This window comes from Zootoca vivipara, chromosome 8 (genome assembly GCF_963506605.1).
Source record: "Zootoca vivipara chromosome 8, rZooViv1.1, whole genome shotgun sequence".
Classification (NCBI taxonomy): domain Eukaryota; kingdom Metazoa; phylum Chordata; class Lepidosauria; order Squamata; family Lacertidae; genus Zootoca; species Zootoca vivipara.
The window spans coordinates 46,357,134-46,374,239 of NC_083283.1; the positions used below are offsets into that span (position 1 = coordinate 46,357,134).

Genomic DNA, 17,106 nt, shown 5'->3' on the forward strand with positions numbered 1-17,106 from the left:
GGAACCCTGAGCTAGAGGCTTATCTTCCCTTGACAGAATTACAGTTTTGGTGTAGGACACTTAACTATTAGCTTCGCCTAAATTTAACCCCCCCCCCCCGTCTAATATCCCTAGTGCTGCAAGATTGTCACAAGAGCGTCTGGACTAAAATTGTCTATCAAAAACTTCACTCTTGTGGTTTATCACCACAACAGCTACTCACTTTGGGTTTTAGCAAAGCAAACAGTCTAATTTGTCAGCGCCTAAATGATATCGAGCATCAGAACAACTTGGCTACAATAAGGAAATTTTGCCCACAGTATGACAATTTTCCACCTACCCATTTGACTCTCTGGCACCCTATCTGCATAACCTAGCAATTCTAATATATAGACATGCTTTTACTCTTGCAAGATTGAATGTATTGCCCTCGTCTGTATTTGAGGGACGATTCCAACAGATTCCACACAAAAAACGTTTATGTCCCTGCGGAGATGGCAGTACTGAATCGGTGGTGCATGCTCTTCTGGCTTGCAGTCTTTATAAAGACTTGAGGAATGAGGTTATCACCCTTCTTTTATTGTCCGTACCGGGTCGCCCAGCCACTGCCATTGGTATCCTTTCTCTTGGCAGATCAAGATGAGCAAGTGACAGCAAAGGTTGCAAGGTTTTTAGCTGGGGCAATTAGAATAAGATCCACTATTTGACTCTTGATTCAAAACCCTAAAATGTATTTTATATAATTGACTTCCCCCCCCTATTCTTTGTGTATTGTATTGTTGTATATCGTGTTGTTTTATTGCTATGGCCAATGGCTGATGCAAATAAAGATCCATCCATTCATTCATAAATGGTGTGTGTGTGTGTGTGTGTGTGTGATGAATGAATATGTGCTGAGCTTAAAATCGCCTCACCCCAGCAGTGTGTGGGCAGAACATAGGATGTACACACAGAAAAAGTGCATTACTGCCAATAGTGTAGAAATTTAATTCCAATTTCATTTGCAACTTACAACAAAAGAACAGTGATTTGGTAGTGCTGGGGCCACCCTTTTGGAAGCAGCTTTAGTGCCCATGAGCTTATTTCAGATTTACAAGTTCAGTGATATTTTCAGAATGTTGTATGGAATGATTCTGTATTACAAGAATATGGGTTTGTTTGTTTTAATGCTAGTGCTTGTCACTAACTTGATAAATTAGTGATGACTTTTAAGCTACTGTGTGGAAACAGAGCCTAGAACCAAGAGCTGGGTGAGAGCTGTTCATGCAGGTGAACATGCTTTCTTCTGCACAAGAAGCTTTTGCTAGTCTTTCTTTCTTTCTTTCTTTCTTTCTTTCTTTCTTTCTTTCTTTCTTTCTTTCTTTCTTTCTTTCTTTCTTCAGAACATATTCCATTTGGCAAGGCCAGTTGTAGTATTCAGTTTGGATGAATAGGGGCTGGTTTCCCTTCCTTTGATGTCATGTTGCAGGCATTTCTCCTTCATTGTCAGGAAAATGTTCAGAATTTAGGTGCAGTGGCCAATTTGCAGAGCTGTAGCAAAATATAACCAATACCCGCCCAAAGTACTGTGCATATTTCAGTATTTGAAAGGGCAGCTTTGGTTGCTTCCCTGTATAAGCTTTTTTTGTGCTGACTCCCATGAAAGTACAGAATGATGGACTTGGGTCATAGTGAGATCAGCACAGATGTTGCAGTCTCAAATCAGTATAATATTTTGTGTGTGCATTGATTCTCATATTCCTGGTATGGTGGAGGAGTGGGGAATCTGTAAACCTTCACATATTGCTGGGCTACAACTCCCATTATCCTTGACCACTGGGTATCTTGACAAGGACTGATGAGAGTTAGATTTCAACAACATCCATCATCAGACTTCCTATCTTTGTATTAAAGCATGGAGCCAAATATAAAAGAAGTAATTCACTTTGAAGGAAAAACATGGATGGCTGAGAAAGTTGTAAAGATTTATCCCTCTAAACCAGGCATCCCAAAACTTCGGCCCTCCAGATCTTTTAGACTACAATTCCCATCTTCCCTGACCACTGGTCCTGTTAGCTAGGGATTGTGGGAGTTGTAGGCTAAAACATCTGGAGGGCCGCAGTTTGGGGATGCCTGCTCTAAACCATCTAAGTCAATTTGGGGTTTTGTAACTTCAAGTTTAGTTTCAAATGCTGTTTCCACATTTTTCTTTCTTTTCTTTCTGCAGACACTAATCTGAAGCAAGAACAACAGGATTCACAGGATAAAAGAATTCAGCTACTTGAGGATGAAGTATTCCGCCTTACACAGACTGTGTTAGAGCTTCAGTCCTCCTTAACAGGTGTGAATGAAAACCTAAAGCTTTCTGTTCAAGAAGATGCAAGTCGGATGCTTGTATCATGGTTGAACAACCTTCATGACCGTCCAGAGCCTGACAGTACGGCTGAGGGTGAAACAAAGAAAATTCATGTGTTTGGAAGTAAAGACCAAAAGGAACCTGGAATAGAAAATATAAAATCTGAGCCAACAGAAGATGGCTTGAAGGACAAAGATGACAAGGTGGAAGAAGTGAAAGGGAAAGCAAATGGCTATGAAGCACAATTAAAACAGCTCCAAGAAGCCGCCCAAGGCCCAACTGTTATGATGCCGAGTAGCCAGTTGTATCAGCAATACATTGATGCTAGGTTTGAAGATCTGAGACAGGAAATTTTGGAAGGATTTGAGAAGAAAATGGCAGATCTGAAAAATTCCTGTGAGTACAAACTGATGGATATTCAACAACATTGTGATGATCATGAAGCCAGCTGCCAAGGAATAAGGGAACTTATTGGAGAGAAGGAAAATGACATCAGAAAGGAGATAAAACAAATTCAGACACTTATCCAAGCACCATCAAACCACTCAATTTGTTGCAGTAATGCTGAAATTGATGCTTTTGGACAGCAGCTAAAACATTTGGGCAAGAAGATTGACAGAACTGCAGAAGCAAACAGGATTTTAAATGCCAGAATAGATAATGAAATGAAATACATAGCCACTCCATATCTGGAAGGCAACTTTGATGCAAAATGGGAGGAAGTGGAAGCCAGGATCAATGTTACAGAGAGAAATGCTGAACAACACTGCTTTTACATTGAAGAAACTCTTCGTGGTGTTATAGCTACTGAAGTAGATGAAGCGAAAGACATATTTGACAAAAAGCTTCAGGCACTGGAAAACCGTCTGAGTGCTACTTTTCTAGATGTTACTAATATCACAAATCCAGATGAGAAAAATATTGATCTAGTATCAATTTTGCACAGCAATTCAGGGTCTGGAAATGAACAGTTTGTCTCTGAGATTAATATTGTGAAGAACAAACTGCAAGATATTGAAAACCTTTGCAGGCAGAAATGCCAGCCAGTATCACACAATGTGGAGGGCCTCCAGAGAGACATAGAAAACTGTAACAGTAAATATGATGTATTGTTTTCAAAAACGGAGGATAATTCTGGTCTTTTAAAATCCTTAAATGGCTCTTTAAATGAGAAATTTAATTTAGTTAAAGGCAGCCAACGTGACATTCAGAAGCTTCAAAAGGATTTACGAATTATTCGTTATGGTCTGAATGCTATTGATAAAAATGTTAAGAAACTTCAGGGTGGTTTGAGCAGCTGCAATGAACAACTTCTAGGTATCAATTCTACTTGTGAAAAGGTACAACCTGGTGCTTTCAGAAAGGGAGATGAAATACAGAAAACAGTGGGCAATCAAACTCACCCAAACAGTAATTGTTGTAATGACTTAAAGGATAGGATGGAACAGTTAAGGACGAAGCTATATTATAACCTGAACAAATGCCAAGAGAAATTGCCTGGTGTCTCTGATATGGAGGGTAGAGTGTCCAGTGTTGAAAAAACCTGCAACAAACTAGATCAAGTGTCTAGCAGCCTCCAAAGGATAAGGGAGGGATTAAACAAACATGTCTCCAGTATTTGGAACTGTGTCAATAATATGAACAGAACCATAATTTCCAATTCCAAAGATATTTCTGGACTCAAGAATTCATCCCAGCAGTTCCACAGACAGTTCCACAAATTCACCATTGACCTCCAGAATCTGATGAAAACTAAACCTGCTACATGTAAGTTAGCCTCCCTCTTTCTAAATGCAAATTTTTAATTTTAAACAAGGTGATATCAGGGGTAAACTCAACAGATTTTAAAATAACAATGTACATTGTGGAGAGCAGATGGAATTGTGTTTACATTTTTACTTTCTACCTTTGTTTTTTAAATGTGGTTTACTGAAATCAAACACCTAGGGGGGAATCCAGTTTGAGCCAAATGCTGTACAATTTTTCTCTATACAACATAACATCTTCTTCTTTCTTCTTCTTTGGCGATCACTTGTAGCCGAGTAAGATTGTCTTCCATAAACATGGTTTTAACAATGGGTCCGTAAGTGACTGTGGAGGCCAATTCTGGATCCACACGTCCTTCCACAGTGGGGACATTGGTTTCCAGGCGGGAGTTGATCACGGTGTGGATTTGCCAAGCGTGCCTTCCTCTTAGCACGTTTCTCCCTTGCGTCCTGAGATCAAGTTTCTTCAAAGCCCATGACACCAGAAGCGGCTTTGTCATGCTGGCTACATGACCCGGAAGCTGTACGCCAGCTCCCTCGGCCAGTAAAGCGAGATGAGTGCCACAACCCCAGAGTCGTCTGCGACTGGGCCTAATGGTCAGGGGTCCCTTTACCTTTACCTAGTGGAGAACTGTATAGGTCTGCCCTGCCCTGCCCATTTCACACCTGACACCGCACAAGCTTTTGTGAAATAAGCTGCCATATTACAATTGTTAGAATATTCAGTTGGATCTGAAGTGAAGTGCTTGCATCATAGGGCAAGCACACCGTCAGAGCATAGTGAGGAATCTGTCAAATCATTGCAGGCAGTGGAACTCCTAAATAGGAATGTAATTCCTCTGCACCCAGAGAAAATTTCCTCATGCCGCAAACATGTCACATATCTCCCTGACAGCATCCTTTGCATTTTGGACCATATCCCCTACTCTGCACCAAGTTGCAAATGTGAAAAAAATGTGAGTGTAGAAGGGGCTAGTATTTGTCTTGTTAATATTTCTTCTTCAGGTTTCATTTAAATGAGGCATATAATATTATTTCGTAATTTCTATAAATAGGCTGTCTCATATGTTGGCACGGAGCATATCCATTCTGCACTATCTTTCTCATCCATGGCCTAGGCTGCCTGTAAATATTCTTGATTTCTTTTTAAAGCCACGGGTGGGGGACCTGTGGCCCTCCAAATTTTGTTGGACTCCCATCTCCCATCTGTCACAAACAGCATGACATTGGTTAGGGATGATGGAAGTTGTAGTTTAGCAGTTATCTAGAGCAGTGTTTCCCAACCAGTGTGCCTCCAGATGTTTTGGGACTACAACTCCCATAATTCCTGACCACTGGTCTTGCTATCTAGGGATGATGGGAGTTGTAGTCCCAAAACATCTGGAGGCACACTGGTTGGGGAACACTGATCTAGAGAGTCACAGGTTCTCCATACTGTACTTGTTTTAAATCTTGGAGAATCAGAGTACAGTGGAACCTCGATTTACGAATTTTTAGTTTATGAACGCCGCGGACCCATCTGGAATGGATTAATTCACTTTCCATTACTTTCAATGGGAAAGTTCACTTCAGTTTATGAACGTTTCAGTTTATGAACAGACTTCCGGAACAAATTACACCCATGCTTCGGGTTAAGTACACTTCAGGTTGAGTACTCCGCAGACCCGTCTGGAACGGATTAATCCACTTTCCATTACTTTCAATGGGAAATTTCACTTCAGTTTATGAACGCTTTAGTTTATGAACATGTTGTAAGCCCCCAAATGGCTTATCTTCTGAGTTAGCCAATAAAACTCAGAGACAAGAGGAGTTAGGAGTCCATTATGTTTATTGCAAAGCAATAAGGTTACAGTCGAATCTTTTCGGAATACTGCAACCCCGCCCAAAGATCGGGCAGGGGTATTTATAACATTTCAGACAAAGGATTTCAATTTAACCAATCACATAAATCATTACATCATTTTATATTTAATATTCATCATCTCATTTCATATTTAATACATATGTCATTACCTAATCTAATACGCATGCGCAATAAGTGTTGCTAACTAAACTTTGATTCTTACCGTGATCTGTTACATATTGTTAGTTTGCATGTATGGGAACCTGTGTTACGTGTGGATGTAACAATTTATGTTCTAGTTTATGAATTGCTTCTTTGTGATTTACGTATTAGCTGACCTTCTATCCCAGTAGGGACGGCTTCTTGCTGAATCATCAGTTTCTTTAAAGCAACAGGTTACCATAATTCACTAATATAAGCATATTCCAGGATTTATCGGGAATTACATTATTACCTTAATTGGGGTCCTTTGGGCCCCTGCTAAAACTTCCGGAACCAATTGTGTTCATAAACCGGGGTATCACTGTAGAAGGTTCCTGTACAGTCATAATTTTCTGTTTTTGTTTTTTGTTTTTAAAAAACTTGCTACACAGTAGAATAAACAAATGCAAGAAAAGAAAAATGTGCTGGAATTAGACTCTAGTTCCCATTTGCAGAGATGAGGAAGACAGCTTTGGGTTGATTGACCCTTTACTTAGTTTTCTTTTCCCTCCTATAAAAAACTACGCAAGACACTCTCTTTTAAAGTTTAAATGGCATATAATTTTTGCTTAGTGTACTTGCAGTTGCAGATTAAATATCCAATGCAGGTGGATGTTTCTTAACTTGCTAAAACCTCTTACACAGATTAAATGGTTACAGGGTAACTGACTCTGAGGCAGACAGCAGCACAATGTAACATAACCTGCTGCTCTAACTGTTAAGACTGTTCAACTAACTGCCATAACTCTACCAACTGCTATAACTGCCACAGGGTGTATGACATCACAGAGTTCTACAGCTCTTGCAATTAACCCTTTGCATACGCATTTTGGATGTTTTCATCCCACAAAATGAAGTACACATTTCCAAAATCTACGCCATTTTGAAAGTGTGAGGCACCCTTCTCCATCTGGTGCCCTCCGGATAAACCTGCGCTGCAATTCCCATCCTCCTTAACTATTGGCTTTGCTGGCTCGGGCTGATGGGTAGTCCAAAACATCAGGAGAGTGCCAGATAGGAGACTAGGGCAAGAAATCAATAACGGAACACCCTTTGAGTTTCAAAGCACTTTATGAACCCTTTAAATAATGCTAACACAAGTAAAGATCCTACCTTCTGAGTACAAAGTAGGCTTACATTTTTAATTTTATTTTTTTAAGCAGAGGTTGGATGGTCATCTGTCATGGATGCTTTAGCTGGGATTCATGCATTGCAGGGGGTTGGACTAGATGACTCTTGGGGGAACCTTCCAACTCCACAATTCTACGATTCTATCACTCTGCTGCCCTATATTTCATCTATATTTTCTCTGTTTGCTGTCTTCCTTTCTCTTGGTCTTCCCAGGCTGCAAAGTACATTGCAATGTTGTAATGGTTAATATTTTAGGTTGAACAGCTGAAGTAGCACAGTGGCACTCTTCTAGCCCAGGGAAGTGGTGGTGTACAGTATGTGAGATGTTGATCTGCTACTTGCCTGGACAGGCAACCCAACTCAACCCAACTCAAGCTCAGAAGTGTAGGGTCTATATTTGTAGTTTTCCTTTCCAAGTATATATGACTGCAAGGAAACATCCCAATATGTGCATGTGGTTTGCTTTGAATGAAAGCCTACTACATTAAATTATGCTTGTGCCGGTTAGTGTGTACAGGATTTCAGACTTACAAAGCAAATAGGTTTCAGAAAGTTTTGAGATGAAATGACAGCTGATACTGAAAATTGAGTAAGGATTCTTGGAGTACTAATAAAGGAACTGTACTAGGAAATCTCATAAAGTTTTTCAGAGGGGTAGCCATGTTAGCAGCAAAAATGACAAAGTGTATTGTGGCACCTTAAAGATCAATGGATTTTGTCCTACATGTGTATATGTGAGTTTGTGTCTACCACCTTGGGAATCAACTTGAAAAGCAAAGCAGATGTTTCTCTGTGTCTGAATATCATTCAGTCAAACTGAAGCGTTCAGTATATGGCTGCAATACACTGCATTTGAATGGGCAACCTTTAATCTTACATACAGTAGGTTAGTTTTAACCTCAAGCATAGGTTTAAGAAAATATCTGACAATGTATTATATGACTTAAATGATTACACTTCAGTTTGGCAGGCTCAAACCATAATTGTCTTCTATTGATAATTGTACTGAAACAAAACCTGTTAAATAATATATACCAGTTGGAAATTCAAGCTGGGAAAAGGTGTGCTAATTTGCAGCCAAGTATATTCTAGCTTTGGCATCAGTTTTTACTTTAAGCAACATGGAGCCAAAGACATTTTTAATGAGTCAGTCCAGATGTATGTTGATGGGTTGTTGCTGTATAAGCCATGGGCCCAAATCCTTATTTGGGTCTTAACTTATTCAGTGCTTCCCTGAAAGGTAGTGGGGTGTTTGCTTGGACACAGAAAGAATATTCAGTGCATTATGGACCTCCTCCAGCAGCATTAGAATGTCAGAGCCTACTCATGATGAGCAATTTTGTCCTAGGATCAAATTTACTGTCAACTTCTCCAGTAGCTCACAACACAAAATTGCAACAAAGCCATTTTAAATTGGTAAAATATTAATACCAGCAGGGATCCACAGCACAATAAAGGTATCTGTGTTATCTTCTGATAATGCCTGGGCCATAAAGCAGCATGGAGAGTTGTGTCCAATATGGTAAAAGCAAAGTAATGGTGACATTTACCTGAATTACATGGTATATGTGGCAACCATTTTGTGCCTATCCAATTGGCATGCGACTCATGGACCTGGAAGAGGTCAGGACGGGGTGGGAAGGGTGTAACAAAGCAGGGCGGACTTATGTGCACTCCAGGGACATTTGTGGGGGCCAGGAACGGAACCCCATGCAAAATGGTTGCCGCCTGTACTTCCATGCAGGAGTTACCAGAGAGCCATGATCCAACCATAACAGGAGTATCTCCCATACTGTTCTGATAAACATTCTGCATTCTGCAAATAGGACTATATTAGAGGCGCCTAAGTCTAGGATCCTACTGCTGTTACATTTTCCTTTATGCTCTCTTTATTGAATTCATCAGTTATGCTGGAAATGGATGGACACTTTGATGGAAGATAAAATTACAATTGGTTGATTTCCTAGTACTGTTACATAATTTAGTTTTATTATTAAATTAGACTTGCTAGCATTCCTGCTTTGCATGAACCAAAGTGTAGAATCTGATGAAACCACTGATAATCATAATGAAAAAGAATATTTAATTAGGTACAGAAGGTAAGATGGCTGTGAAATTCTGCAGGTAGTCAATGTGGTGCCCTCCAGATGTTGTTGGACTGTAACACTCATCAGCCCTAGTCAGCGTGGCCAGTGGTCAGCTGAAGGTCAGCATCTGGATGGCACTGTGTTGGGTACCCCTGGGCTAGAGATTTTGTTTTTTTAAAGGCGATATAGTGGGACAAGGTTTTATGGATAAATGTGCACCTGAATTGTTTCTATTGCATATTAGAGATTTTCTCTTGCAAAGCATGGCAGATGCTTTGCTGAATTGTGGTGCAAAGGTTTTGGATTAACTGTTGCAAAATCAAGTCATTAATCTTCTATATTTTGTATAAATGGAATGGGTAAATCACTAGCTTTTAGTTTTGTCCTCTGCTCTATTTTCTTCATAAAGGAAATCATATTTTTTCACACACACAAAAAGTCAACAATTTGAATTTAGCAGTTTTCTTTGTACCTCGCATACCTCATCACATTAATAAAAGTTGTGGGCCAAGAAATGGAGGTTTGAATCTGAAGGTAGCTTATCTCATGGCCTGGCATCTGACCAGAAAGCAAAGAATGACGTTACTTGGCATGTTGCCTCCTTTGGTGTCATCATTTTAAGTTGCCAATAGTAAATAAAGAACTATGAACACTGCTGAAAAAAAGATGGTGCCCTGGGGATATGCTCTTTTCAAATGCAACAATGATCTAAGTGCAGTTCGCCTTTCCAGCTGTTTTTCAGGCTGTGGAGAAAAGTCCCTGCTTTATAATTTATCCAAAAAAGAGTTAGACAGAGACTGTCCTAAATGTACCCTTTTAATTTACTGAGTTAACTATAGTGGAGTGACACCTGGGATGAATTTTGCCCTTGCTGTCTGGATTACTAACACATGCTTTGTCCAAATGGTGGTTCCTTTATCATTACAGTATTTTTAGATCTTAAAAAAGCAGTCCCTGGTATAAAGCAACTCAGTATCAGAGGCCAAAACATCAGGTACTGCAAAGTATTAGCACATGGGCATTCGTGTGTGAAATATTTAGGGTGAGCCACACCAAGCAAGCTGACTCTTACACTTCTCTTTGGAACAACAAACCATCTGATTCCATCTAGATCTTTCATTGCCTTTTTTCTAAATGAGAAGAATTTAAGAAGAGTTAAATTATATGGGTACAGCGATAGAGATAAGGTAGTTTTGTGCCACATTTTTCAGATGGCAAACCTCTGTTTAAGGGCTGTTTGGTTGAAGCCTGGTTTAATGAGAGGTGTTGCAGTAAAAAATTGTTAGCATACGAAATTTCTTTGCAAATCTGCCCTATTGTAATTTCTCTTTTTTTGGTAATGCTGGATACTTTAAGAAAGCATAGCTAGATAATATAAAAAGTATTGTTGTGTTTCTATCTAACAGCATTATAGTTCTTTACTTATAAAGAATACTTAGTACTTATTATTGTGTTTAATTCAAAGCAGTAATTTAGCGTCCCTTAGCTTCTGAGTTCACAGCCCCCATTTTTAGCACTCTGTGTCCCCTTGTTTTTCTACCTTCCTCCTTAGCTGTCAACACACAGCTCCCTCTTAGCCCTAGGCTCTGAGTTATGTATTCCCCAGTCCAAACAATCTAGCTTCCTTTCCACCAGCTATACTGAGGTAGGCAGAGCTTCCTTTTGTTTTTAAATACAAACACTCTGATTATGAAATACATAAGGCCTTACATCAGTTGTGAATGTCACAAGGATGTTTTCAATTGCTGCTTTTCTTGGCAAATTACATGGAAACTCATTTCAGTCACCATCTCCATATATTTTGCAGAAAAACACCAGTTTCAATGCAGTGCACTGTTCACAAATGATGCAAGGAACATGTACAGTGGTACCTCAGGTTAAGTACTTAATCGGTTCTGGAAGTCTGTACTTAACCTGAAGCGTACTTAACCTGAAGCGAACTTTCCCATTGAAAGTAATGGAAAGTGGATTAATCCGTTCCAGACGATGAAAAACACACCCTAAAACAGCAATTTAACACGAATTTTACTGTCTAACGAGACCATTGATCCATAAAATGAAGGCAATAATCAGTGTACTGTACTATAAATAAGACAGCCACCGCAGCCACCACACCCAGCAGCTGAGGGGAGGGGGAGGCATCATCAGTGGGAGTAAGAATCAATGCACCCAAAGGGTTAGGGTTAGGGTGATAGGGTTAATGGTGATAAACATCTATGCGCCAAATGGTTGTAAGGTTAAATTCTTTAAGAAGATTGAGCGGCTATTAAATGAATTTATAAAAGATGAAGAAATTATATTAGTGGGGGATTTCAATAGGGTGGTATTGCCAAAAATAGGCAGAACAAATGAGGGGAAGAAAGAAAGAGGGAAACTACCGGGAACTTTTTTCCAAGTAGTTAAAAATTATGAATTGAAAGATATCTGGAGGTTAAGAAACCCATTAGAGAGAAAATATTCATACTACTCAGGAGCGAAAATATCTGCCTCAAGAATAGATGCAATATGGTTATTGCCAGGGCTAATTCCATTAATAAAAAAATGTGAAATCATGGCAAAGTCTATAACAGACCACAATCCAATTATGATAAGAATTAAAGAGAGTTATGGACAAATTAGAAGATGGTGTCTAGATAAAATAATTTTGGATGATGAATTGTTTGTAGCTAAAATGAGAGATTTGTTGAAGGAATTCTTCCAGAATAATGTGTCAGAAGAGATAGATCTAACCACAGTCTGGGACTCGAGCAAAGCCTATATCAGAGGAATGTATATTCAACAAAAGAGTAGAATCAGAAGGGAAAAAGGAGAAAGATTGAATTTTTTAAAAAAAGAGATAGAATTGAAGGAGAAAGAATTAGGGAAGAACCCAAAAGATGTAAATATAGCAACACAAATAATTTTTTTACTAAATAATCTAAAAAAATTGATGGATGAAGAAATTGAAAATAAAATTAAATGGGCCAAACAAAGAACATTGGAATTTGGGGGGGAAAGCAGGAAAAATGCTGGCGTGGCAATTGAGGAAAAGACAAAGTGAAAGGATAGTTACATCAATTAAGGAGGGAGAGAAGAAATGGACAAATCCGGAGGATATACAAAGATGCTTTGTGAAATTTTATAAGAAATTATATAAGGAGAAGGAATTGAATGAAAATAAATTGCCAAACTTAAAATTGGGAAGTCACCAGGAACGGATGACCTTTCTGGTCGACATTATAAATTATTTAAGGATGAATTGGTTGTGATGTATCAAAAATTAGTAAATAAAATTTTGGAAGAAGGGATAATGCCTAAAACATGGCAGGAAGCATATATAATTTTAATACCAAAAGAGAAAGAAGGGAATGTGGAAGTAGGAAATTTTAGAGCAATCTCTCTCCTCAATATAGACTATAAAATCTTTGCAGAAATTTTGGCCAATAGAATAAAAGGGGTATTAAATAGGATCATAGGACAGGAACAACAAGGGCCCGAGTAAAAGGGCAGCATTCATCTTTCTCGATGCGGAAAAGGCGTTTGACAATCTGGCCTGGGGATTCATGAAGAAAGCATTGGAAAAAATAGGGGTAAGGGGTATTTTTTTGGAAGGAGTAAAGGCAATCTATAACAAACGGTCAGATTAATTATAAATGGGGTAATTTCAGAAGAACTTGAGATATCTAAAGGTACTCTCCAAGGATGCCCACTGTCTCCATTATTGTTTATCCTATCACTGGAATTTTTATTACAAGGTATTAAAAAGGATGAGGAGGTTAAGGGAATTTCAGTAGGGAGGAGTAAATACTGTATAAAATTAGGGCTTTTGCAGATGATATAATGATGATGGAGGAACCAGTGGAAACAATAAATAAGTTGAAAGAGAAATTATTAAAGTATGGCTTTGCCATTCTTATAATCATATATTCAAATATTGTTAGCCAGAACGTCTGATTGGCCCATTTTCTTCCTTCTACAAACCTTAGCTGAAAATCCAGCAGTGTTACTACCAAGGAAACCACAAGGAAAGATTCCCCTGCCACCACCAGTTCCAAGAAAACCATTACAACCATCTCAGTCAGAAACACATCCAGCACCCTCACAGCCAAGGACGCCACTACAGCCACAACCAGGTGAGCATGTGCAGTCATCACAGCCAAGAATACCCCTACAGATTCCAGAAATAAGAATACCTTTGAAGCCATCAGATCCACAAATAATCGTACAACCACCATTGCAAGGAATACCTCTTCAGCCACCAGATTCCAGAACTCCTCTACGGCCATCATCACGAGGATCAAAAGCAGGATCAAAACCTTCCTTGCCTGGGTCAAGTGGGATATTTATGGAAACTGGACAGGCGGGACCTCCTGGTACAGTTTTAATGTCGGAAAAAGGACGGGAAAAAAGGATAAATGGCCAAAATGGCCAGAATAACATGCTGGTTTCTGAAGGTTCTGCTGGAGCACCAGGTGAGCAGATTTTCTCTTGAGTTATTTCTTGTTTCTTGTCATTGATAAAATATGCATATTTATTCAGAATTTGGAATCCGGTGATCAGTGTTCTGTGTAAAAAATGTGACTGTTTGTTCCATACCAACATACGTGGGGAATCCAATGCTCTTTCCCTTTGCATGTTGGGATTTATGATGCTCTGGGGTTGCCCGGAGGCTCCCTCAGTCCTACTGGCCAGTCCTACTGACCTACTTACCATTCCGGTAAGCACAACTCTGGAATGGCACGCCGCTTCATTCCAGTGTGCCCTTCAGCAACATCTCCCAGATGAAAGATGCACACTAATCTTATGGCATAGCACAGCAAGAAGAATGAACCATCCGTAGATCTAAACTACATATTTATTTATTTATACTACTGTATTTACAGTCACAGAATCATGGCTGTCTCACATTCAGCTCCAAGAGAGAACAGGCAGGCAACTAGTAAAAGTGAAAGTACAATATATAGTGCATGCAGATAGGACTGTATCCGGTTCTCACGGTTCTTCTCGGACAGGCATGTGAATTACACCAATCACACAGCCTCAGAGGAGTGATTTGCTAACCTTGCACACCACTGCAGTGGAGGATAGCAGCCATTCCTATCTGCAATATTGCTGCTTCCCACCAACATTGTATAGGTCAGGGGTCAGCAAACTTTTTCAGCAGGGGGCCGGTCCACTGTCCCTCAGACCTTGTGGGGGGCCGGACTATATTTTGGAGGGGGGGGGGGGGAAATGAACGAATTCCTATGCCCCACAAATAACCCAGAGATGCATTTTAAATAAAAGGACACATTCTACCCATGTAAAAACATGCTGATTCCCAGACCGTCTGTGGACCGGAATTAGAAGGCGATTTGGCCGCATCCGGCCCCCGGGCCTTAGTTTGGGGACCCCTGGTATAGATAGTAGCAGGAGCCACTATGTATATTCCTTTCTTCACTAAAACATGCAGGAAGGGAATGAAAATGTGCCAGGTCATGGCCCTCTAAATTCTTCATTGTAGATACCAGTAATTAAACCACTTATAATGCTACTCGTTTCAAAACGACCGCTCCAAAAATTCTGAGAAATGCAGATGCAGCAGTTACTAAGTACTATAGTCAGATGCTGGTGGTACTGGAATTAATCACATTTGACAGGAGGGGTGTTTCATCATTAGAGGCTGTAAATTTGCTTGAAATGTGCATCTTTTTCATACTTGCTTGTAGGTTACCCTAAACTTCCAAGGCCTCCCTCTACAACTGCACAAGGTAATCCCACGTTTTCAGATTTCTTTTCTTTTCTTTTTGCTAATTCCCATAACTTGCTTGCTGGCATTTACTAAAGCAGTTTATAGCATAAATACTATTTCAGATGACAGTTATTTCTTGAAATATTAACTAAGAAACTTCTAGTATAGTTTCAAAATCTGAAACTTATAAAGTACTTTCCCTGAATCATCCTGCTGCCCCGCTGCCTCCTCTGTTCACCCTTCAGATTCTTGCCTGTCCCTGACACCTAGAGATCGTTACTTATTATTATTATTATTTAGTAATTTGTATACAGCCCTTCATCCATAGTTCTCAGGGCAGTTCACAATATGCTAATAAATAAATAAATAAATAAATAAATAAATAAATAAATAAAATAAAATATTATTTATGCCCCGCCCATCTGGCTGGGTTTCCCCAGCCACTCTGGGCGGCTTCCAACAGAAAAACAATCTATTAAACATTAAAAGCTTCCCTAAACAAGGCTGCCTTCAGATGTCTTCTAAAAATCTGGTAGCTGTTTTTCTCTTTGACATCTGATGGGTGTTCCACAGGGTGGGCGCCACTACCAAGAAGCCCCTCTGCCTGGTTCCCTGTAGCTTTGCTTCTCGCAACGAGGGAGCCGCCAGAAGGCCCTCGATGCTGCACCTCAGTGTCCGCGCAGAACGATGGGGTGGAGACGCTCCTTCAGGTATACTGGACCGAGGCCATTTAGGGCTTTAAAGGTCAGCACCAACACTTTGAATTGTGCTCGGAAACATACTGGAAGCCAATGTAGATCTTTCAAGACCGTAAAAGGCTATTAACTAAGTAACTAAATAAGCAAAGAGGATCTTTAAATACCTCCTTGTTGCTTTCCCTGTGTGTTCAAAGGAAAGCTTGTTATATTCTCCTCTCTCAGGTATCCTACCCAAGTAGGAACACAAAGGCTGATGCTGAAAATAGGCATATATGTCAGCATAGTGTCTGGGGAAATGAGGTGTATCATGAGTGAAACATACTCTTCAACATATGGCTGAGTGCTGGTATTGAATCCATACATTGTGGCATGCACACAGATCCAATAATTTGTATCTAGTAGTTTATTACCTTCAATCTTCATGCAAGGCTAGGCATGGAGAGACTTAGCTAACCAGAGCCCTTCCTATTCTACTGTCATCTTAAACTGTTTAAAGTAATTGGTTGTTGACATGTTCTAGACCCGACTGTGTGCAGGTGACTGCAGAGAGCATAACACTGCTGCTAACACTTGGATAAAGTTAGTTTTCTCATATTAGGCTGTTATGTGGATCCACTGTTTAAGATAACACCACTGGAGTAATTGAAATTAAGATAATTGTGAGCGTCATTATTTGCTTTGCGTCAGTTGGCAGTCTATTGTATCAACATCTTAAAAGGTTATATAGTGTGAATATACAAAAGCTGTAACAGTTACCTGAAAATTTATCTGACCACAGTTGAAGGTGTGGTTCTGCAGTATTTTAAGCAGGGGTGAGAAACTCCAAGTCTGGAGGCCAAATGTGCCCCTCCAGACCTCTGTCTGGCTTTTGGGACCGTTCCCAGGCTATGCCCCCTCCCTACTGGTCCTGCTTCATCCCCTCCCATGGACAATAGGTTTGCAGGGCCCAGAAAGGAGCAGCTACTATGTAGAAGGACACACTGATTGAAGAAGAAATCAATCAATGTAAGTTTATTGAAAGCCATGTCAATTCCATACAATCACAAATTAAAGAATAAAAGGAAATAGCTACAAAAATGTTAAACTGGAGGTAAGTAAAAGTTGATTAAAACACCAGTTTTGAATGTGTGTATAGAACAGTTGCAGCAAGGGAATATGCAGAGACTATTTAGAAAAGTAGTTCAGTGGGAAGGACTGGGTAGGGGAAGCTAAATCCATCCACACCACTCCCTAGAATGACTGTTTTTCTAAGCAGGCTCTGTACTACACCGCTCTGCTAGGTGGATGAAGTAGAAGAATTGTACATATATTACTCTTAGATGGATTGCAACAACTGCTTGTCCACTTTGAACTTAA

At 39.8% G+C, this 17,106-nt stretch overlaps 1 protein-coding gene across 1 annotated transcript in view; it reads left to right on the forward strand.

Annotated features, from left to right (window-relative positions):
* Positions 1 to 17,106, forward strand: part of EMILIN2 (elastin microfibril interfacer 2) — a 36,680-nt gene that overhangs the window by 14,517 nt on the left and 5,057 nt on the right. Inside the window, exons 4-6 of the mRNA XM_035125680.2 lie at positions 2,186 to 4,081; positions 13,308 to 13,793; positions 15,030 to 15,071. Of these exons, the coding sequence (XP_034981571.2) occupies positions 2,186 to 4,081; positions 13,308 to 13,793; positions 15,030 to 15,071 (2,424 nt within the window). The remainder of the gene's footprint in view (positions 1 to 2,185; positions 4,082 to 13,307; positions 13,794 to 15,029; positions 15,072 to 17,106) is intronic.